This window comes from Bubalus kerabau, chromosome 20 (genome assembly GCF_029407905.1).
Source record: "Bubalus kerabau isolate K-KA32 ecotype Philippines breed swamp buffalo chromosome 20, PCC_UOA_SB_1v2, whole genome shotgun sequence".
Lineage (NCBI taxonomy): Eukaryota > Metazoa > Chordata > Mammalia > Artiodactyla > Bovidae > Bubalus > Bubalus kerabau.
This window is the reverse complement of record NC_073643.1, coordinates 17965737-17990645: the sequence shown is the minus strand read 5'-3', so window position 1 is coordinate 17990645 and position 24909 is coordinate 17965737. Positions and strand designations below refer to the sequence as shown.

At 41.4% G+C, this 24909-nt stretch overlaps 1 protein-coding gene across 5 annotated transcripts in view; it reads right to left on the bottom strand.

Annotated features, from left to right (window-relative positions):
- Positions 1 to 23773, bottom strand: part of TCAIM (T cell activation inhibitor, mitochondrial) — a 39095-nt gene extending 15322 nt beyond the window's left edge. The window contains exons 1-5 of one of the 5 annotated variants that reach the window (XM_055557676.1): positions 23437 to 23773; positions 14298 to 14370; positions 8842 to 8977; positions 6158 to 6311; positions 679 to 931 (exon numbers count right to left, since the gene is read on the bottom strand). In XM_055557676.1, the coding sequence (XP_055413651.1) occupies positions 679 to 931; positions 6158 to 6311; positions 8842 to 8977; positions 14298 to 14326 (572 nt within the window). In that variant the 5' untranslated portion in view covers positions 14327 to 14370; positions 23437 to 23773. Of the gene's footprint in view, positions 1 to 678; positions 932 to 6157; positions 6312 to 8841; positions 8978 to 14297; positions 14371 to 19073; positions 19319 to 22928; positions 23253 to 23436 lie in introns of those variants that run through there. The other 4 variants (XM_055557675.1, XM_055557678.1, XM_055557674.1 and 1 more) reach the window with 4 other exon arrangements.
- Between the last annotated feature and the right edge of the window lie 1136 nt (positions 23774 to 24909).

The following is a 24909-nucleotide window of genomic DNA, read 5'->3' as shown; positions in this document are numbered from 1 at the left end:
TGTACCCTATGAAACACTCAACTGAACCACAGGCTAACTGCTTCTCTGAATTTCTTTAATAGGTTATCTTAAGCCTCTTGACTTAACGGTGCAACAAATCTTATTCTTGCTCTTTTGCCCTGACTTATCCAATCCCACTTTTTTCTATACTGAAAGGTATAGGTAACACATTCCCAAGCTTTGGTTCATCTGGACACACTGTGAGGAATACCCTCTTAAGGGCGTAAGCAGAGCAATACCCTCTTAACGGTGTAAGCAGAAGCCTCATGGGCTGGAATCCAGTGCATGTAAGGCTGAGACACTCTCTTCTAGCTCACACTCAAAACAAAACAATTTTCAGTGTTTGGTATCAAAAGGCCAAAAAAAAAATCAAATACCATTAGAAGTATTCTGGCCACTTTGAGTAGGAAGTATGAAATATCTTTTTTGTAATGGTTACTGGGTTAACTATATTGATTGCATTACTTTTCCTGGAAAATTAAACTTTTATTTTTATTTTTTCAATTAAAATTTTTTTCTTTTGGATTCACCACACAGCATGCAGGATCTCAGTTCCCCAAGCAGGGATTGCATCTGTGCCCCCTGCAGTGAAAGCTCAGAGCCTTAACCAGTGGATCACCAGGACCTTAGACTATAATTTTAAACAAAAACAACAGGTAAGTAAAAACTCTTACATACGTTAGGGTTGTTTCTGTTCTCCAGACTTGCTCGAGGTCTTCATCAGGGTCCTTGAATCCAGTAAAGGAGTAGTAAGACTTGTCCCATTTGATGGGCCTGTCAGATGTCCTTTTGGCCTCTTTGAGAGGCTGGGAATGCACGTTAGTATTCAAGCTTTGGACATGTTCAATAGATAAACTACAGGAGTTGAGAATATACAATACTGTGCTTAGCAGATCTCTGGTGTGCAAAGTAAATTTGACTGCTCGAAATCCTAGAGAATATAATTCCCCCAAACAGTTAATACAGATGATTATTTGCTTTACTTTAAAAACATTTTTTTATACAACATTTATAGAATCAAAATCTTTTAAAACACTCCATTACCAATTAAAATTCACCCTATTGAAAAATCATCTGTAAATGGAAAATGATGTCCCTTCTTCAGAACTGTACCATACTATCTTGATCTTTATGAAGTTCTCTGTCAGCTCCCTTTTCTAGTTTGGCACCAGTGACCCCGGGCCAAGAAGAGGATTGAGAATATTTTTCAATGCTGTTCATAAATTGTATCTCTACAGTCTAAGGAATGGGAAAGTTCTATAAGCAAGTGTCCACCAAAGAGAGTCTCCAGGGCTAAGGCCCAGGGGAAGGGCAGAGGCAGGGGAGGCTGCCCAGGGACAGTGGTTCATGAAGGGGGCCAATCCAGTCTCAGTGGTCACAGAAACTCATCTCAAATTTTCTCTATGATTAAAGAGTATGTGCTTATACTCCCCTATCCCCATCTTGTGACTCAGTATTTTCAGAAGTGACTCAAAATTCCCTAATTTTTTAAAAGTCAGCACTTCACAATCTGATTTTAATACAGGTAGCCACTGTGCTCAGACTAGTAATCTAACTTGTTAAGTCAACAACAGGAAATCTACTGGATTCCCTCGCTACTTATTGGTTATTAAACTTGGCAGTAGTTGAAAGTGTATCACTTTTCAATCAACATTCGCATCGGGTACCATTATTATCTCCTTTGAAATGTGAAGAAGCACAGGCTCAAGGGGTTAAGAATAGTGAGTGAGGGTTTACATCTGAGCTGACACCATGCCAAGCATTTTCCCCACTATAAATAATGTGCTGAACCCTTTTTCTTTAAAATTTTTTAAAAATTGGTTTTAAAAATTATATAAGTATTATATAAGTACATCCTTATTGTAAAATGATACATATAAAGTAAAAGTCTCCTGTTGACAGGCACACAATTTTACTAAATACAATCCTAGTCAAGTACACACTGCCTTATATGGTAGCTACTAGGCATAGGTGGCTATTTAAAATTAAATTGATGAAAATGAAGTTAAATTTAAAATTCAGTTCCTGGTCACACTAGCTCCACTTCAAGTGCTCAGGAGCCACACAGGGCCAGGGTCGCTGTACCAGACACGCGCACACACACACACACGAGTGACACGGGGCCGTGCCGCTGTACCAGACACGCGCACACGCACACACACACACACGAGTGACACGGGGCCAGTGCCGCTGTACCAGACACGTGCGCACACACACACACACACACACGAGTGACACGGGGCCAGTGCCGCTGTACCAGACACGCGCACACACACACACACGCACGAGTGACACGGGGCCAGTGCCGCTGTACCAGACACGTGCGCACACACACACACGAGTGACACGGGGCCGTGCCGCTGTACCAGACACGCGCGCACACACACACACGAGTGACACGGGGCCGTGCCGCTGTACCAGACACGCGCACACACACACACGACTGACACGGGGCCAGTGCCGCTGTACCAGACACGCGCACACACACACACACACACACGAGTGACACGGGGCCGTGCCGCTGTACCAGACACGCGCACACACACACACACACGAGTGACACGGGGCCAGTGCCGCTGTACCAGACACGCGCGCACACACACACACGAGTGACACGGGGCCGTGCCGCTGTACCAGACACGCGCGCGCACACACACACACACGAGTGACACGGGGCCAGTGCCGCTGTACCAGACACGCGCACACACACACACACACACACGAGTGACACGGGGCCAGTGCCGCTGTACCAGACACGCGCACACACACACACACGAGTGACACGGGGCCGTGCCGCTGTACCAGACACGCGCACACACACACACGAGTGACACGGGGCCAGTGCCGCTGTACCAGACACGTGCACACACACACACACACACGAGTGACACGGGGCCAGTGCCGCTGTACCAGACACGCGCACACACACACACACGAGTGACACAGGGCCGTGCCGCTGTACCAGACACGCGCACACACACACACGAGTGACACGGGGCCAGTGCCTCTGTACCAGACACGTGCACACACACACACACACACGAGTGACACGGGGCCAGTGCCGCTGTACCAGACACGCGCACACACACACACACACGAGTGACACGGGGCCAGTGCCGCTGTACCAGACACGCGCACACACACACACACACACGAGTGACACGGGGCTGTGCCGCTGTACCAGACACGCGCGCACACACACACACACACGAGTGACACGGGGCCAGTGCCGCTGTACCAGACACGCGCGCACACACACACACACACGAGTGACACGGGGCCAGTGCCGCTGTACCAGACATGCGCACACACACACACACACACACGAGTGACACGGGGCCGTGCCGCTGTACCAGACACGCGCGCGCACACACACACACACGAGTGACACGGGGCCAGTGCCGCTGTACCAGACACGCACACACACACACACACGACTGACACGGGGCCAGGGCCGCTGTACCAGACACGCGCGCGCACGCGCACACACACACACACACACACGAGTGACACGGGGCCAGTGCCGCTGTACCAGACACGCGCACACACACACACACACACGAGTGACACGGGGCCAGTGCCGCTGTACCAGACACGCACGCACACACACACACGAGTGACATCACTGCAGAAGGTTCTCTGACACAGCACTGCTCTAGGCCTTTCCTCTGTGCTTTGTGTGCATGTTACACATGACATACACACTTATGTCTTTGCACACACACCCCCCTATGGCATGAACTGCTCCACTTAAACATATAAACTCAGCTGTGTCTGACTCTTTGAAACCCCATAGATGGTAGCCTGAAGGTTCCTCTGTCCATGGAATTCTCTAGGCAAGATACTGCAGTGGGTTGCCATTCCCTTCTCCAGGAGATCTTTCTGAGCCAGGGATCAAACCCAGGTCTCCTGAATTGCAGGCAGATTCTTTACTGTCTAATCTACCAGGGAAGCCCCATATAAACTACACCATTCTGCATGTATTACTTTGAACTTACTTCTGTTATATAACCTGGGGGACTCCTCCATATCTGTATGTATATGTCAACCTCTTTCGTTTTAGTAGTGCTATGCTAATCCACATAATGAATGTAGCATAATTTATTTTACACTTCTGAAACTGATGGGCATAAAAATTGTTCTTAATTATTCACCACTCCATTCAAGGCTGAAATGTGCTTTTTTCGTGCCTTTGCCACTGATGACAGTCATCACAATCTAGATTGTTCTCAGAGATACCTATTCTGCCTGCCACACAGATTTACAGAGTCTAGAACATGCAAACTAAGAGTTTTTAGTTGAATCATTGATGGTAATGTGAGAGAAATACTGGTAGAATTATTCTAGGCGGTGAAAGAGGAAAGGGAAATCCAAATTCCTGCAGTTGAGGTTCGGAAGAAATAGTTTATCCTCAGAAGAGATGAGTCAAGGAATAAATCTCAACTTCTCTCCTAATTTATCAACTCCATTAATCACTTAATTCAATGTAAGAGCTGCTACATAGTTTGGAATGCCTGTGCCAGACTGCATGCATCCTTTATTGGGAATATTATCTAATTAACTCAGTTTACATTGATTACTAAGGCTAAACATTTTTACATGCTTATTGGCTACTTGTTGTTCAGTCACTTAGTTGTGTCCGACTCTTTGCAACCCCATGGACTACTGTAGCCCACAAGGCTCCTCTATCCATGGGATTTCCCAGGCAAGAATATTGGAGTGGGTTGCCATTTCTTTCTCCAGGGGATCTTCCCAACCCAGGGATGGAACCCTCATCTCCTGCTTGGCAGGTGGATTCTCTGCCACTGAGCCATTTGGGAAGACCCATTGGCTATTTATGGGTATTATTTCTTGAAGTGCCTAGACACTGTTTGCCAATCTTTGTAACTGAGCTACTCTTTTCTTTCTGACACCTAAAAACTCCTTATATACTTACATTATCTTTTTCTCACTTATGCTACATTTTCTCTCATCTCTTAATTATTTTTCACAATCTATTTTTATTTAGTAAATGGTTCAAAGTTAACCATTAACTGCAAGTAGAGGATTTTTCTCTTTACTTAGCCAAAGCTGACTACAGCTATTTGTTTTAGCATTAATTCACAGAAAACTCTTAGTAAATCTTTAAATTGTTTTAAAGTTCATTCCAAAAAAGTTATTTCCTCAAGAATGACAAAAAGGATGGATGTTTAGAGAAGAATGGACCCACATTTACCCTTAGTTTTAAGTATTACTGGGACTTCTCTGGTGGTTCAGAAGGTAAAGATTCTGCCTACTGTGCAGGAGACCTGGGTTCAATCCCTGGGTGGGGAAGATCCCCTGGAGCAGGAAATGACAAACCACGCCAGTATTCTTGCCTGAGAAATCCCATGGATAGAGGAGCTTGGTGGGCTAGAGTCCATGGGTCGAAAAGAGCTGGACATGCAAAGCAGTGGCAAAGGACCAAACAGAACGCTGTATGTTAAGACTGATCAGATTTTAGAAATAGTATGAGGCTGGGGTTAGAGAGCTCAAAGACCCTTATTCTGTCTCCATGGTCCTGGGGCATTACTAAGTTACAGTTGGGCAAACACTAGGTACCTTACAGGGTACTCTGAGGACTAGATGAGAAAAGGTAAGCTATACTTTAAAAAATGTATAAATTATCATATACACATTTAATACTTAAAACCAGCACTGAAATAGGAAGGGGACAAACAGAAACATTTTCGGTTTCTAGTCAAAAAAGTTTAAACATTAAAAGAGGCTCATCCATATATACACTGCCATATACAAAACGGCCAGTGGGAAGCCGCGCATAGCACAGGGAGCTCAGCTCTGTGCTCCGTGATGACTTAGAGCAGTGGGATGGGGATGGGGTGGGCAGAGTTCAAGGGGGAGGGGGTGTCTGTGTACATATAACTTGTTCACTCTGTTGTACAGCAGAAACTAATACAACATTGTAAAGCAACTATCCTTAAGGGAAAAAAAAAGAGGCTCATCAAACAGAAGTAGCCAGGAATAAAATCTAACTCCAGGAAAACACCTGATTAAATGATATTACTTTCTACAACAAGGCTTCACTCCAAAGGTCTTCTAGCAACTTTTAGACAGGTTGAACTCATACCAAATGAAGCCTGCAAGGGTGCGAGGGACACATGAGAAATAAGAAATGTACCCGAAGCGCTGAAGTGTTCCTGGCCGTCAGAGGGATTCTGATCTGTTTCTCTTACATAAAACACAAGCTGGGTTGGTTTCAAAGACTTGAAGCCTGGTTTCTGAAGGTTTTCTAAGTAGGCACTTAATCTCTTAAGGGAATTTTCATTGACTTCCTGGAAAGAAAAAATTGAGACATTTATGTACAAAATAGACAAGGAAACATCAGAAATTATATCCCAACCTTTTAAACACACTACTGAGTGTATTAAAGAATTTAGTATTAAAAATTTCATAGCTCCTCGGTACAGGATAAAATTGAATCCATACTTCACAACATGTAACTCCACACAGAAGAGATGAAAAAAAAAAAATGTAGCTACAAAGGTATTAGAAGAAAACATGGCTGAGTTCCTTTATAAATGAGATGTAGAAAAAGCCTGCTGCTGCTGCTAAGTCACTTCAGTCATGTCCGACTCTGTGCGACCCCATAGACGGCAGCCCACCAGGCTCCCCCGTCCCTGGGATTCTTGAGGCAAGAACACTGGAGTGGGTTGCCATTTCCTTCTTCAATGCATGAAAGTGAAAAGTGAAAGTGAAGTCGATCAGTCGTGTCCAACTCTTAGCGGCCCCATGGACTGCAGCCCACCAGGCTCCTCTGTCCATGGGATTTTCCAGGCAAGAATACTGCAGTGGGGTGCCATTGCCTTCTCCTAGAAAAAGTCTAACTATGACTAAATATCTCAAGTAATAAATGATTTATAAATCCAATTACATAATTAAAACAATATAGTACAAGGGACTATATTCAATATCTTGTGATAAACCATAATGAAAAAGAATATAAAATACATATATATGTATAACCGAATCATTGTGCTATATAGCAGAAATCAACACACTGTAAATCAACTATACTTCAATTTTAAAACAAGCTTAAAAAAAGAACACATAAAAAACCACACACACACACAAACAATTCTATAGACATAAACTGACTCTCAGCTATATTGTGTTGGGGGGTGTGATGATTTACTAACTAGAAGGATTTACAGAGCTCAGAAAAGCTGTTATACTCATGGTTACACTTTATTACAGCAAAAGGATACAGATTAAAATCAGCAAAGGGAAAATGTGTGTAGGGTGGAGTCCAGGAGGGACCAAGTGCAAGGTTCCAGTTGTTCTCTCCCAAGGACGTTGTACAGACAGTGCTTAAGCTCCCAGCAAGGACATGTGACAACATCAGAAGCACTGCCAACCACAAAAGCTCATTCAAGCCTTGGGGGCCAGGGCTTTTACTGGGGCACTATGTGCCCATGTGACTGACCTTAGTTATTTGTCTCCAGCCTCCCCACAGGGTCTCAGGCATGAGAAATTATGCCTTTTACCATAACCCACATTGTTAGGATAAACTGTCTGGTGTGGCCCAAGGCTTTGGGCACCCAGAAATATTCTTATCAGGCAAGGATATCCCGGGGCTCAGAGCTCATCTCCCAGGAGGCAGTGAAGAGCCAGGACTGAAGCCAGGCATTTCTTTGTAACCCAAGCCTGCCGAGTTTACGTTTTACGGCACATAAAAGTTTTAGTTAAAAAAAAAAAGTATATTGGTAGAGGATGGAAATCATCACCTAGTACTAAGCTTAATTTTTCCACACACGTTGAATTTAAAAACTGTAAATTGTGAAACATTAAACTGTATTCATGTATGACATTCCCAATAATTTGTATTACTTTATTACATCTCCAAGGTAGTAGTTATTTTGCTGTTGATTCAATTTACTAATTAGTTAAAAAGGATCTAATTTCTAACAACCAATATAACAACCATCATAATCAGAGTATTTTCCTAAAGCAAAGAAGTAAAACTGATTTATCTTCCATGGTAAGTAGAAAAAGGCAATACAGTATGGTTCTAATTTTCAAGAGTTTTAAATTCCTTTTCATGTTAAACCAGTTATCAGTGTAAGGAAGATAAAAGGAACCAATGAGATAATTTCAAAGCATTTGGTTCTGTAATATTTTATCTAATGTTAAAAAATACTAGTGTTCCTAATTAAGTTTATCATGAGTTATTTTTCACATCAGTTTGTGTTCCTTGAGCACACATGAGCTGATGGCACAGGGAAGTGGACCAACAGCAGGCAACTATTCAGCCACTGAAAAACCTTCCTTATATCAACCTTAAAAAAGGGACTGATTGTAGTAACAGAGGCCAGAAGTGGTCTTTCTGACCCTCAATTTTACTTTCAAAACTGGTACAGAACACATGATTACTCACATACAGAGTTTACACAGTATCTTTTTTTTTTTTAGATTTTTTTAATGTGGACCATTTTTAAAGTCTTTATTCAATCTGTTACAATATTGTTTCTACTTTTATGTTTTGGTTTCTTGGTTGTGAGGCATGTGGGATCTAAGATCCCCCACCAGGGATCAAACCCACACCCTCTGCATTAGAAGGTGAAGTCTTAACCCCTGGACTACCAGGGAAGTTCCTAAATGGTATCTTTATTGTCTGCCAGAAACATGACAGCTTTCATAAAAAAACAATAGTCTAAGTTTCAGTTTCCAGTGCCTACAGTTCAAAGCACTGATTATACCACTATGACAAAACAAACCCAATTTATAGAACACTCTGTATTACACTGTAGCAAAGGTAAATAAATAAACGTAGACTGAACGTTAAACATAAAGAAAAATATTTACCCTTTCCCTGGGGTGCTGTCCAAAGAAATCTGGATGTACAGCAAAATAAAATGGCCTCAAGGCATTGACTGCTTCAGCTCCTGATAAAGCTCTTGATAACAGAAAGCAGTATGGAAGTATCTTTCCTGGACATAACCTTTTTAAAAGATATGGATTTATTACTCACTGGATCACTGACATAGACACAAATCCCCCATGAATAAAGTAACAGTAACAATAAGATTACTATGTATGGAAAATATCATAGAAACAATATAGAAACCAGAGTGTAAAACTTTGTGGTTTTCTGAAATCTACAGAAGAGTAGATTTCATTGAGTGCTACATGATTTCTATAAACATTGGTTATAAATTTCTCTGATGTAATATCATAATATTTAATAATAATAAAACTTCCTCTCAAAAGCCTACCTTGAAATGTAAACTGGCTTTACTGCAAATGACAACAATTTTCAGTATCATTTTTCTTTTTCAGATTTAAAAAAAGCCCCGATATCCAAAAGAATAATCTTTATTTTAAAGTGAAAATAGTTTGAGAATTGTAATGCTTCATAAGAGATATAAAATATCTTTTAGTTCATTTCATCATTACCAGCATGCTAAAAATTTTCCAGTTAGATACCTTGACATCTTACTCTCAAATTTTGGCATAACTCACCTGGGAGTGTTTTTAAAAAAAAATAGTTTTAAATTCAAGTGAGATTATTTGCAATTTCTGGGAAGCACTTTCATGACTACTATTTTTGAATGTAATAATTTACGTTTTTCACTCTATAATGGGCTGTGAAGTGAAGTGAAATGAAAGTTGCTCAGTTATGTCTGACTCTTTGCAACCCCAGGGACTGTAGCCTGCCAGGCTCCTCTGTCCATGGGATTTTCCAGGCAAGACTACTGGAGTGGGTTGCCATTCTCTTCTCCAGGGGATCTTCCCAACCCAGGGATTGAACTCAGATCTCCCGCACTGCAGACGGATTCTTTACCATCTGAGTCACTAGGGAAGTCCCAGTGGGCTGTGAAGAAATCTCTAAATACTGTGCCCATTTTGGTCTGCTACATTAGGTGCACTGAGTCTTTGGGGAAGTTTTCTACTTTTACAGTAATTGAGGGACTTCCCTGGTGGTCCAGTGGCTAGGACTTAGCATAGACCTCAATGCAAGGGGTCCGGGTTTGTTCCCTGATCAGGGAAGTAGATCCCACATGCACAACTAAGATTCCGTGTGCAGCAAGGAAGACCTGGCACAGCCAAATAAATATATATTTTCAAAAAATAAAATGCTATTATAGAATCATTTCTGGAGATTAAAAAAAAAAATCTGAGCACCACCATCATATTTTCAGATTACCTTTCTTTTTTCCAACCTGTACTTGAACCTTCTATAAATTAACATACAGGCTGTGTATTAAGGATTATATAACAGGAGTTTGGACAGTAAAGGAAAAGCTGAAACTCCTCAATAGGAGGCAGGATAAGTAAATGTTAGCGACAGCTCCATTTCCTCTCTATCTGAGTTTAAGCCCCCATTTCCAAATGTGTGATGGACACTTTAGCTATCCTGCCAGCCTCTCAAATTTTACATGTCTTAAAAAACGGAGCCGAGGTCACTACTTTTCTTCTAAACTCAGCTTGGATACAAAAGGCAAGGAAGCAGTTGGACAGTGCCATCCAGGATTACATTCTTTATTTCTGTTACTGAGGTCCTCTTTTCTTCCTGTTGCCAGTGCAGAACCTCTCAGATCTACTGTTGCCTGAATCAGCTCACCATTCCCACCTCATTTTTAGTCCTGAAGTCTTACTTCTCACTTTACAGTGTCCTTTGAAACCATTCCTTCTTTCCAGCAATGATCACCACAAAACTGGACTGCACTGCCTCCGAATCAGTATTCTCCTGTTTCTTTTCCCTAACCATGCTGTATACAGGTTAATTTTCCTAAAATCCCACTATCCTTGGATTCCTTACTTAAACACCTTTGATGGTGTTTCAACTCCTGCAGAGTAAAATCCACTCCTTAGTCTGGTATTTATAACTTCCAATCTATCTTTCCAACTTGATCTTCAAGCACCCCTGACAGAAACCCTCAGTTTCAGCCCCACTGGTGATCTGCCTTGTCCTTCCCTTTCTTCTCATGATTTCTAAGCTCTCAGACATCCTCTCTGCTCCCCACTTCTGTCTGTCCAAATTGTACTTACTCATTCACTAATTACTGCAGTCCTAGCGATGTGCCAAGAGGCAACGTGCCCAGTCCCCCAGAACCTTCCCTCTTGTATCCTCATTATAAAGTCTTTCCCTCTTCTAAGCTTTAATAAAACAAACTGTGTGCCCCAAATACGTGGAACAGAATACCATAAAGTAGAAATGATATATTTTCATCCTCCTCAACTACCATGGCATCCTTGAGGGCAGGAAAAACATTTCACAGGTATTTACTGTTGTTCGTTATGCTAGTTTGGGTCTGCTGAAAAGCAGAAGTCAAGACAGAAGTAGACATGCAAGAGAATGACTGGGAAAGAAAGGAAGTAGGGAGACTTTTCAGACCATGGTTCAGGCCAGACACCTACAGAAGGAGAAAGGGAAGGGACGAACCTTGGGGAGGATGTCTGGGGCTGCTGTCCAGTCTCAAGAAGGGTTCAGTCCGGCCAGTGGGAAGTCTTCCAGCCAGTTACCCACTGGGGGCATCCTGTGTCCTGCTGGAGTGAGCCTGACTTGATATTCCTCTTCCTCTCAGCCACTGATGGCCTCAGGGCAAACGCTGAGGTAGACCCAGAGGGGCAGGAGAGCGCAGAGGCTCCCACTACAGGGTCTGGCTAATGTATAGTAAATGACTGTGCAGCAGGTATTTAACGCAAGGAAATAAGAGCAAGAAAAACCAGAGACACGCTGGGCTGGAAGAAGCACAAGCTGGAATCAAGAGCGCCGGGAGAAATATCAATAACCTCAGATATGCAGATGATACCACCCTTATGGCAGAAAGTGAAGAAGAACCAAAGAGCCTCTTGATGAAAGTGAAAGAGGAGAGTGAAAAAGTTGGCGTAAAGCTCAACATTCAGAAAACTAAGATCATGGCATCCGGTCCCATCACTTCATGGGAAATAGATGGCAAAACAGTGGAAACAGTGGCTGACTTTATTTTTCTGGGCTCCAAAATCACTGCAGATGGTGATTGCAGCCATGAAATTAAAAGATGCTTACTCCTTGGAAGGAAAGTTATGACCAACCTAGACAGCATATTAAAAACCAGAGATATTACTTTACCAGTAAAGGTCTGTTTAGTCAAGGGTAAGGTTTTTCCAGTAGTCATGTATATATGTGAGAGTTGGACTATAAAGAAAGCTGAGTGCAGAAGAATTGATGCTTTTGAACTGTGGTGTTGGAGAAGACTCTTGAGAGTCCCTTGGACCGCAAGGAGATCCAACCAGTCCATCCTAAAGGAGATCAGTCCTGGGTGTTCATTGGAAGGACTGATGCTGAAGCTGAAACTCCAATACTTTGGCTACCTGATGTGAAGAGGTGACTCATTTGAAAAGACCCTGATGCTGGGAAAGATTGAGGGCAGGAGGAGAAGGGGATGACAGAGGATAAGATGGTTGGATGGCATCACCGACTCAATGGACATGGGTTTAGGTAAACTCTAGGAGTTGGTGATGGACAGGGAGGCCTGGCGTGCTACGGTTCATGGGGTCACAAAGAGTGGGACACAACTGAGCAACTGAACTGAACTGAACTGAAAGCAATATTGTGTTGCTTTATTTTGTGTGTGTGTTGCTTTAGATTGAGCAAAACTGGTACATGAAACTTCTTTTGTAAAGGCCCAGAGAGGAAATATTTTAGGCTTTCAGGGCCATCTGGTTTGTGATGCAACTCTGCAACTCCACTGCTGTAGTAGGAAACGAGCCACAAGCAAGAAATAAGGAGGTGGCTGGGGGCGAATGAAGCTTCAATTACACACACACAGACTGTACAGTCAACTTAGTTGTGAAATCAATTTAGTAATCCATGACCTACATGAAAAACATACAAAAAAACAACCCAGAAAATATATCTCAGAACAGAAAATATTCTGGGATATTATATATGGCAAGGTTAACTACTGTTATGAAACTTTTATTTTTATGGGTTAGAGTTAAAATATAGTTTTCTAAGGACTGAGATCAAAAAAGCCAGAAAACTGTGTCTCTATCCACGACAACTAGCGCTCACTGCCATCAGTGGCATGGGGGTGAAGGAGCGGGTATCACTGAAGGAAACAGCCCAGGAAGTGTTGTAAATCCCATCCTTCCAAGCTCCTACAGCCTCTCTTTGTATCAGAGCAAGAGGACACAGCACGTTAGCCTGGTTTTCTACAGCTGAACACTACCATCAGATACCACAACATACAGAATGTCTCAACATCTGCCCAACAACTTTTGGGGATGCTGTCCAGTATCTCACAGCTTCTTTTGTTTCTCTTTTCTTCTTCTTTTAAACCATTTATGTCATAAATTCAGTGAGAGAAAGTCTCCCTTTATTGGATAATCCTCATCATAAACTGATTTGGTGGGAACAGTCTGTTGCCCCTAAAGACACTGCTTTTAACCGTGACTATTGGCTGAGATAGTCACGTATCAACGCATAATTATTTAAAAGTGCTAATTAGTGCCAAATGTGTTTTAGTAATCTAAAACTTGACATGTCATTTTTTGGGGGGAGAGTGTGCCCTGAGGCATGTAGGATCTTAGTTCCCTGACCAGGGATTGAACTCATGTCTCCTGCATTCAAAGTGTGGAGTCTTAACCACTGAACCACCAGAGAAGTCCCCGACATTATTTTTATGGAACAGATCAAATTTTATTTTGGTTATATACTTTGAGCCAAATAAATTTACCTTTTTTGACTTGGCTACCAAGAAGCCAGAAATCTGATATTTGAATACTTGTCTAATCAGTTCTACTTTTTAAACAAATGATCTTTTTTCTCTAGAGGGCATCTGGTTTTCATTTTGGTTAACTGTATATGTGCCTATTACTATGCCAATTAAATTTTATTGAGCTCCTTAAATTCTTTCCTGAAATAGGTAGCATTTAGACTATACACATATAAATAGCAAATATAATAATCAAATGATCTTATTATACAATTTCAATATAAAGTGGTTTTCTTTATGACAGCAACAGACTTGGGGGCAACACAGTAAGATCTATTCCAAGGACAGACTATCTTCTTTTCTTCTTAAACTTTTCATACTGAACTGTTTTGAAAGATGGTATCTATTCTTTTCACCTTTTACTCTGAATAGATACTTGGGAGAAAGACATGGATGTTTACATGAATTTTCTTTTTCTTACTCCTGACCTCTACCATAATACAGACAAAATAGTTAGAATTTGATAAATTATAATAAATTGAAATTCAACACCTAACAGCTTCCACATACTCCCTCCACCTCCCAAATACTAATAACAGATTGAACCACAAAGCTTACCTCCTCACAGGTCTCAGGTGGCAAAACATTTCTGAATATATATGTAGGTCAAGTTCCAGGCATCCATTAATCACTTAAAAAGTTAAGCAGATACCAGTAATGAAAAAATGGAATTTGAAATTAAAAGCACATTACCATTTACATTAGCAACCCCCAAAATGAAATACTTAAATTATAAATCTAAAAAAATATGTAGAAGATGTATGAGGAAACTGTAAAACTCAGATTAAAAAAAATCAGAGAATGAAATGGAGAGATATTCCATGTTCATGGACAGCAAGACTCAATTTTGTCAAGATGTCAGTTCTTTCCAACTTGATTTACAGATTCAATGCAATCCCAATCAAAATCTCAGCAAATTATCATTTGGAAATAACATATAATAGTTTATATGTAGAATAAATAGAATAGCCAACTCAACACTGAAGAAGAAAAAAGTTGGAAGACTGACACTAGTGGACTTCAAGACTTACTGTAAAGTTATAGTAAGTAACTGGTGAAAGAATACACAAATAGATTAATGGGACAGTAAGAGAGCCCAGGAACAGATCTCAAAAGTATAGCCAACTGATCTTTGACAAAGGCACTACTATGGAGCAATGATAATCTTTTCAATAAATGGTACTGGGACAACTGGACATCAGCATGCAAAAATATTAATCCAGTCATACAACTTACACACTTCACAAAAATTAACTCAAGCTGGATCTCAAAGACCTAAATATAAAACACAAAACTACAAAATTCATAGACAAGCACCTAGGAGAACACCTAGATGACCTTAGGTATGTCAGTGACTTTTCAGATATAACACCAAAGGTTCAGTCTGTGAAGGAAAGAACTGATACGCTGAATTTCATTAAAATGAAATATTTTGCTCTGTGAAAGACAATGTAGAGGGAAAGAAAGGACAAACCACAGACTGGGAGAAAATATTTGCAAAGGATATACATATCTGACAAAGGACTGCTATCCAACATACACCAAAAATATCTTTAAAACTCAGCAACAGGAAAATGGACAACCTGTTAAAACATGGGCCAAAGATTTGAACAGATACCTCATGGAAGAAGATATACAGATGGCAAAAAAGCATATAAAAATACGTTTCACATCACAGGTCTTCAGGGAAATGCAAATTAAGACAACGATATACTACAACACACCTATTGGAATGGCCAAATCCAAAACACTGACAACAAATGCTGGTGAGGATGTGGAGCAACAGAAACTCTCATTCATTGCTGGCGGGAATGCAAAATGATATAGCCATGTTGGAAGGCAGTTTGGAAACTTCTTACAAAACTAAACAGACTCTTACCATATGATCCAGTAACCACACTCCTTAGTATTTATTCAAATGAACTGAAAACATGTCTACACACAAACCTGCACACGGATGTTTATTGCAGTTTTATTCATAATTGCCGGATCCTGGAAGCAACCAAGATATCCTTCAGTAGGTAAGCGGATAAACTGTAGTCCATCCAGCTAATTGAATATTACTCAGTACTGAAACAAAGGAGCTCTGAAGCTATGAGGAGACATGGAAGAAATTTAAATGCGTATACCTACGTGAAAGAAGCAACCTGGGAAGATTATACACTGTATGATTCCAACTATATGCCATTTTGGAAAAGGCAAAACTATGGTGATAGTAAAAAGATCAGTGGTTGGCAGGGAGGGAGGGATGAATAGGTGAAGTACACAGGATTTTTTGGGCAGTGGAAGTACTCTGTATAATACTACTACATGGTAGATATATATCATTATACATTTGCCCAAATCTATGAAATGTACAACACTAAGAGTGAACCCTAATGTAAACTGTGGACTCTGGGTGATTATCATGTGTCAATATAGGTTCATCGATTGTAATACATGTACAACTCAGTTGTGGGAGGCTATGTGTGTGTAGGGATGAAGTGGGAATCTGTACTTTGCTCACTTTTGTTGTGAACCTAATATTGCTCTAAAAAACAAACCTTTTTTTTTTTTTAAGTTTAAGCAGATAAAGGGGAAACATGATTTTAATCACATGAACTTTTCCAATAATTCAGAGCTTCAGCAAGAATTTCAACTATACTATTGTTCCCGTGTCAACTGATGGAGTGACTTTAAAAACTCTGAGCAGTCTCTTATTTAAGTCTTGAAATGACTTATTATTCATATGATAATTACCAGGTTAAAAAAAAGCCTTTCTCCTTTCTTCCCCTGGCTTATGAAGCTTGGAGCTTTCTACACTATTCCATTCTTAATAGCCATGTGGAGCAGAATATTCCCTCAAAACAAACCACCACATGGCTCAAGTCCTATTCTGTCAAAATCTTAAGCACTAAAATGGTTTAAAAATTTTCAGTTGATGTTTGGTAGAAACCAACACAATTCTGTAAAGCAATAGTCCTTCAATTAAAAAATAATAAATTAATTTAAAATAAAAAATGTTTTCATAATGCAGTTAATGTCTCTGAACCAACGGAATGTAATGAAGCATAAGTGCCACTAACAGAAGATGTAGTTTAAAGAAAAGTCAAGAATTACCCACTTAAAAAGTGTATTTGCAGACAACAGTCGATGCTTCCATTTATTTTCTGGTTGACTGGTGTGGCAAGACCCTTTTGGATACAGAATGTGTTTATAGGCATTCATTTAAATGTTTAAAAAGGTTTTACTTAACCATTCACCTTGCTATTTTGTTTGTAATAAATTCAGATACTAGAAATATTCCTACCATTTGGAAGATTTCTGAGATTAAATGGAGACATAATGAGGGAAGAAGAATCGTTTTTATTCAAGTTTCAGTGCTGTCCATGATGGACTGAATTCTTACCAAACGTCATCACAAAATTAACTGAACAGGACTTTGCTGGTGGTACAGTGGATAAGAATCTGCCTGCTGATGCAGGGGGCATAGGTTCAATCCCTGGTCTTGGAAGATGCCACAAGCCCTGAAACAACTAAGCCCTGTGCCACAACTACTGAGCCTGTGCAGCTAGAGCTCATGCTCCACAAGAGAGGCCACTGCAATGAGAAGCCTGTGCACAGCAGAGAAGAGCAGCCCCCGTGCCACAACTAGAAAGAACCTGTGCGCAGCAGTGACGGCCCAGTGCAACCGAAAATAAACAAGTAACTGAACAATCGCGACTTAGTTAAGAGAGAACAGGTACAAGGCTTAAAGTTTGCAAAGAAGAGACCAGAAGACTATACATATCCAACCCCAAACTGGCTCTCTCTAGGTGTAGGCTAGGAAGCCCTTTACTTTTTATATTTCCTAGTTTATTTACCATAAACATGCAAAGTATGCTCTTAAAATTAAAAACAAAAACAGTGCTGGCATACAAAATTAAACAACAAAAATGACAGGTGTGTTGTTCACTGAGTATTTAAGACAGGCCCCTGGCCCTGGGAAACCTGTCCAGTGATTGCCCTGGACTGGGGTCCCAGTGGAGTTCAAGAAGAAAAGAGTCCTTCACATTCACACATGACGATATTTCATTCTTCATATTAAGAACATTTATGCCACTTAACTGCAAAGATGATAAAATGAGCTAAAACTGTGGATAAGAAATGAGGAATAATACTCTAGAGGCATATGGTCACCCAAGAACACGAATGGGAAACAGATGAAAACACTAAGCAGCCACACTCTAACCACTATGCTTTTTCTTGAAAAGTCCTAAGTACTAAACAATGGAAAGCACATAGGCCTCCCGCTGCAACAACAACATGCCTGTTTTAACAGTCTGCGGCAGCAGTGTAAGTTCAAGAAATCACAATGCCTCCATCTGATGTGCAACATAGGTGATCCAAGTTATGCTCCACAGCCCACTTTCCAAAACAAGACAACAAAACAAACAAAACAGGGACTTCCCAGGGTCCAGTGGTTATGAATATGACTTCTAGGGGAAGGCAGGGGGCACAGAGAGAAAATGCCAAGTATCACATTAAGAATTTTAGATTCTGATGAGCTGTTGAAACGATAATTTATTGATTTCACTTGTTTCTATTTTAAAAGCAAAACACAATCTGGTTTTAACTGTGTTTTGTGGTTTACCACTAGAAAAATTTAAATTACATCTGGGGCTCATACTGTATTTTTATTGGATGGTGCTGATTTAGGCCAACTCAAGGCAAATTTAAGTGAACATGACGCTGCTGGGGAAGGCAGTCTGCACGATGGTTAGGGAGGCTGGAGTCTCCGAGCACGCATGCTCAGTTGTGTCCCTCTCTTTGCAGTCCCATGGACTGCAGCCTGCCAGGTTCCGTCCATGGAATTTTCCAGGCAAGAATACTGGAGTGGGGTGCTGACCTAGGGATCAAACCTGTGTCTCCTGCATTTCTTGCATTGGCAGGTGGATTCTTAACCACTAGCACCACCTGGGAAGCCCGGAGTCTCTGCAACCCATATTCAAATCCTGACTTCATCACTGACTAGCTGTGTGAGAACAGACAAGTTGTTTCACCTCCCTGAGTCTGCTCCTCATCTAATAAACAAGACAGATGATCTAAGAGCAGTCTGTTCTGCTACAAAAAAAAAAAAAAAGTTTCTTTAATGTGAATTAACGTAGCTTATGTGCATCTGGTCAGCAGAGGTAAGATGTTACATCACATGCATTTTCCCCACCATGTTAATGATTTGAGATCATCAGTGGTGGGCTTTCTGCTATTACAAAGAAAGTTTTAGCTATAAACAAAACCCTGAAAAAAAACCCCTGAAAATCCTCCAGTAGTTCCTTCCTTTCGTTTAAGAAGCAGATGGTTAGTCGCTTCAAGTACCTTTGCATTTTCCACTTCATCAAGCAACCTGGGGAGCTGCAATAGCACAAATGAAACAGCTAGAGATTCCCACGTCTTGTTTTTTGAGAGGTGTATATTTTTTCCGATGAACCTTGATTAGTATATTATCTTAAAGAATGTCTAGGTTTCCAGGAATGTGTTTATGTCATAGCAGAAACACCTGCATAACATGTACTGTCATGTCAAACTGAAATAGAAAAATTTTTTATTAACTGAGAGAATATTGTGAGCTAACACAATACTTTAGTCTGCTAGGCAGGAGTAGTTAAGTCAGAAACTTTATCTTCATTGTAGAAAATGTCAAGTCACAGAGAAAGACAAATACCATATAATATCACTTATATGTAGAATCTTAAAAAAAGACAAATGAACTTATTTACAAAACTGAAACAGACCCACAGACATAGAAAACAAACTTACAGTTAACAAGGGAGAAGTGGGGGGTAGAGATAAATTAGGAGTTGGGATTAACATATACACACTGCTGCTGCTGCTAAGTCGCTTCAGTCGTGTCCGACTCTGTGCAACCCCACAGACAGCAGCCCATCAGGCTCCCCCATCCCTGGGATTCTCCAGGCAAGAACACTGGAGTGGGTTGCCATTTCCTTCTCCAATGCACGAAAGTGAAAAGTGAAAGTGAAGTCGCTCAGTCGTGTCCAACTCTTAGTGACCCCATGGACTGCAGCCCACCAGGCTCCTCCGTCCATGGGATTTTCCAGGCAAGAGTACTGGAGTGGGGTGCCATCGCCTTCTCCGATATACACACTACCATATATAAAACAGATAAACAACAAGGACCCACTGTATGGCACAGGGAACCATACTTAGTATTTTTTAAACAACTTATAAATGAAAAGAATCTGAAAAAGAATCACTTTTCTGTACATCTGAAACACAACACTGTAAATCAACTATAGTTCAATTTTAAAAAGTCTATTCAATGACTAAATATTTTACTGAAATTTGTCTCCCTTTTATGAAAAGGAAAAATTACAATTCTAATACTAATAAATAAAAAATAATTGTAATAAATTACAATTCTAATACTACCAATAATAAGTTTAATACAAATGAAACAACAACAAATATATGTAGCATTGTTGAGCTTTATCTGATGCTCACTAGGCTGAAGTTATCTGTGCTGTGTATTTAAGAAAAAATGTTGAAAGACACATTTAAAATGCTGGAAAGCACTTGCTTAGTATAAAAATATAAGTTTGCATGTTAGTAGCATTTCTCTCTTCAAAATGCAAAGGAACTGATGGGGTAAAGTCAAGTGTATTGTGCTGTGGCAATTGCCTTTTCAATGAATGAACATGGCTTTTTAAAGACAGTGTTCCGCAACTAGGAGGTGCAGAGGCATTATGAGAGGGAACGTGACTTCTTTTCCTTTTGCCAACATTCCTTCCCTTCCCCAAAGGTGGCCATTCATATTTTTACAGGAAAAAGGCCATGTACATAAGAAAGATTTTTACTTAATAATTCTGATAGACACTCAACCAAACTACAATTCTAAGATGTTCATTTCCTATTTAATTTACTGGAAAAAATTATTTCCCATTAGCCCTCCTTTAAGAGCAGGCTCTGACAACTAAGTGATAGGGAAGGCGTGATCAGATCAGGACCCATTTTTTGAAAAAACAGGAAGAATAAGAAGGGAAGAAGAGGCTTTCCTGGTGGCTCAGATGGTAAAGCATCTGCCCACCATGCAGGAGACCTGGTTCTATCCCTGGGTCAGGAAGATCCCCTGGAGAAGAGAACGGCAACCCATTCCAGCATTCTTGCTTGGAAAATCCCACGCACAGAGGAGTTCATGGGGTCTCAAAGAATCGAACACAACTGAGTGGCTAACACACACAAGGGAAGAAAGAGAAGAAAAAGAAAACAGGGAATATCCTTTAGGGCAGTGGTTCTCCAAATTCAGGGTCAAGAATCACTGCCTTTAGGCATTCTATCATTTTACAGGATTGAGGGGTCTGTTAGGAAACTTTTAAGCTTTAATTCTTTAAATATACCTGTTCAGTACAATTTGAGGGAAAGTTTTTTATATGGTCAATTGTATGCTCAAAATCAAATGAAGATTCTAAGTTTTGCTTGACCTTGTTCTTTGTTTCCTGTATGGTTAACCTACTTCTTGAGATAAAAAAAAAAAAAAACAACTAAGTGGAAATAAGGTTATAGGCCAGCAGGTTGGTACACAGGGCTGGCTGCTTGCCTTTTTGCGTGGCATAGATCTTGGATCAGTTCTCATCTTTTCAAGACCAAACACCCAATTTTATCACTTCAGCCAGAAATAAACAGGCCCTGGGAAAATGAAACATAAGAGGCTGACAACTCCCATGATCCATTTTTAAATTTATTATGAGAAATATAATTGCTAAGAAGACTAGAAGATTCAGATCTACAGGACCAGCTACACAGAAAATCAAATCACTATCAGCTGACTGAAGGGCAGAGCTGGGCGCTCCCGTTTGCAAGTGAGAAATAAGTCCAGAAGGCGGAGGCACCCAGGTCAGCGGCAGGATTATGGTCTTCAAATTCATACCTGGGCCGATCTTGCACGCATTCCACCTGGCCCACTAGTCCTCCATTTGGAAAAGGCCTCAGGAATTTTCCAAAATGACTAAAACATCCCTCTCTCTTACCACACTTGGGAGAAACTCAGGGCCTTAATTACCTAGCTCATCAACAGGTATTTACCCAAACACTTATGTACCAGGCTCTATCTAAACACTGGGGATAGAAAAATACCAAGATAACTCCACCACTCCAAAAGTGTACAGTCTAGGAGAGAGGGAGGAATTGGAAAAACAGACATAAGCAGATGATTATAAAACACTGCAGTAAATGAAATGACATAGCAATGCACAAAGTGCCAAGGGGAATTCCCAGGGGCTACACTTAGAAAGGCGGGTTTCTGGAAAGCTTTTCCACTGAGCCTGCATCCTCTGCATGGTGGGAGGAAGACCAGGAAAGATGCAATTCAATTAGAAACCATAGTAAATGGCTGCTGTAATACACGTAATAGTGACAACACCAGCTTCTATGTCTATTTCATAACACGAGAATTTCTGATTTTAACCCAAATTCTGTGCTCTTTAAAGTGAGGCATTAAATCTGGGCAGTTTCAAATCAAATTGGGTAGAAATAGATTATCTAAATAGGTGGAAAAGTCAAATTATGGGTAGTTTAAAATTTTTGTTTAAATTACTTTTGACAGAAACCATGTTTGCCACATAGAAGTTTTAGTACTGATCTTTAGTCAGCATAATTTTTATTTGAAAGTCATTTCCTTTAACGAGGTTAATATCCTTAGGTTTACTCTCATTTAAACTGTGGCTTTCCTTAGTAACTATCTTCTACGGTTTTAAAAAGTAGTATGTTCTATCAAGGAGAGATAAAAGCAGGCAATTTTTCATCGCTCTTCAGTTTAATACTTCTTAGGGAAGGGGAAAAGCAAAGAAAAAGCAAAAGCAGGAAGCCTTTTAGATAAATTAATAAACTGTAGTAAAATATCTAGGTTTTTAAAGCTTTCCTTTCGTATATCTTATGCTCTGAGATTTGAATCATAACATTTTTCTATGATAAGTCAAAGACTTCGGGGAAATACGATAGCGGAAACAAAATATAAATCGTCTCAAGTTTCTCATTTCAAACAATTAACACAGATGCGACGCGTACGCTGGCCGCTGGCATTGCCTGAGTTCAAAAGTTAGCACGTCGAGCTAAGGTGACTCTGACTGCTGCTCAGCCGCCCCGCCCCGCCCCGCCACCCCGCTTCTGCCCCGAGCAGCCTGAAAGTACAAACGGAGTCCCTTCGGTCCTGCAGCTTACAGTTCTAGCAAGTCTCCTCCGCGAAGGCTTGCTCTGACCTGCTCCACTTCCACTAGGTATCAGGTGGAAGGACGGTCTCTCCTCCAGGACTGTGCGGGACGCGCTGGGCCACGCGGGGGCGCATGCGCACCGGGGCGTCAGCCCGCCCAACGAGCTCGCGCCTCTCCCGCCTGCTCTTGCCCCACCTGGCGACTGGCTCTGACAGGCTCCTACCCCCGGGGCTCTGTGAGCCCCCACCCCTGAAATCTCATCTGGGCGCGTACTGCTCTGCCAGTCCGTCAGCACCCTGCGCCGAGGCTCGCTCGAGAGGAGCCGGGGCTCGGGGACAGGCCGCAGGTCGCGCTCTCATTGGCTGAAGCGCGCCAGGCCTTCCTCTCTGGGGCGCCTGCGCGCAGCCCGGGACGCGGGTTAAAACCCTAGCGGTTCTCAGCCCCGCGGTGACGTCGGCGACCCGGTGATCGCTTGCCTTCCCGCAGCGTAGAAGCCCCCAGTCCCTCCGTTTTCTTACCTCCTGGCCTGGAGGGGGCTGTGCGCACTCACCGGAAAGCTTTAGGAGGCGCGAATGAGCGCTAACGGATATGAAGGACTAGGTGGTAGGGAGTCGGAAGGTGACTGGGCGGTAGGTAGCCAGGCTTGGCCCGAGGGTCGCCGGAGAGGGCAAGGAGGGAAGGGCGACCGAGCGCGCGCATGCGCTGGCTCTGCTCTCCGCCCCGGCCCGGGTCCCCTCAACCTGGGAGGGGAGGAGGCTGGCTTGGCGGATCAGTCCGCAGAGCGCGCGGGTCTGTCGCCTTAGGACGACTCTCACTTGACAGCTCCAGATTTAAAGGTCTTGCTGAGTATCCGTTGACTTCCTTTACACAAATACCAATGAAAACAATTTATTGTCTCCGATTTGCATTTTTTACTTTGGCCCCTTCGGTATCTAGATGTTTTGAAACCTTGAGCATTCTCCACCATCAGTTTGGGGTTTTTACTGTTAGCTGTATTTCGCTTCTATGGCTTTGGTTATTCCCATAAACTGCCACAGATGAAATAAAGCAAATACTATAACCGCTCTCCTCTTTCTCCTATCTTTTGGTACTGTTGACCGATGTAGGGGAAAAAAAACAAAAACCCAAGCCCTCCCTTTGTTTCAGCCCTAAGGGTTCTTGACTACTCATTCGTTAGAAACAATCTGGTCAATTTGTGGTCCGTTCCATCCAATCCCCTTTTCCCTAAAAGCTTAATTTACCATCTTCTGCATCTTCATCCTTTCAAGTCCAACCTTGCCACCAGCATTGAAATGGCTTCATATTTCTTTCTTTTCTCTGGGTTTTAGTTACCAGCTATACAAAAAACAAGTTTCTAACTGTCCACTTACTGTTCTTCACTTGTCCTCAAAAGTACTTCAAACTGATGGTAGTAATCTCCAAACCCAATTTATTTCCTAGGTGCTGAATTTCAGTGATGGCAATTAGTCACCCAGTTTGTTCATATTGGAAAACTGGGCTTCTTTCTGGTCATCTTCTGCCTCACTTCCCATATACCATTCACGAGGGTATTCATTCTACATTTTATCATAGTAAGGCATTTTGCTAAGTGCTAGGTTTTATCTTTTTTATTCTTGTGAGGTTATAGACTTATTTCAGTAATGCTGCCATTACATATTCTGGGAACTCCTTTAAGAAATACTTTCAGTCCCCCTAGTCACCACTTATTCTTTTTAAATCAGTCCCCTTACTCAAACATTTCTCTAAATGATTTAAATTATGGTTTGAAGTATCAAATCAAGGATTGAGGATGACTACCTTGGAGAATGACTGCTGCAGATTCTGCAGATGGCTTCAGAAAAGGAGTTTAAACTTCCTAAAGTAGTTTGAAAGGTACAATTCTTGTTTGGATATTTAAGTTCTGGCATATTTGTTTAAAATACTGTTGTCTTTAGTCATACCTAATGTACATAAATTACAAATCTTCAAGAAACAGTATTTTAAGATACACT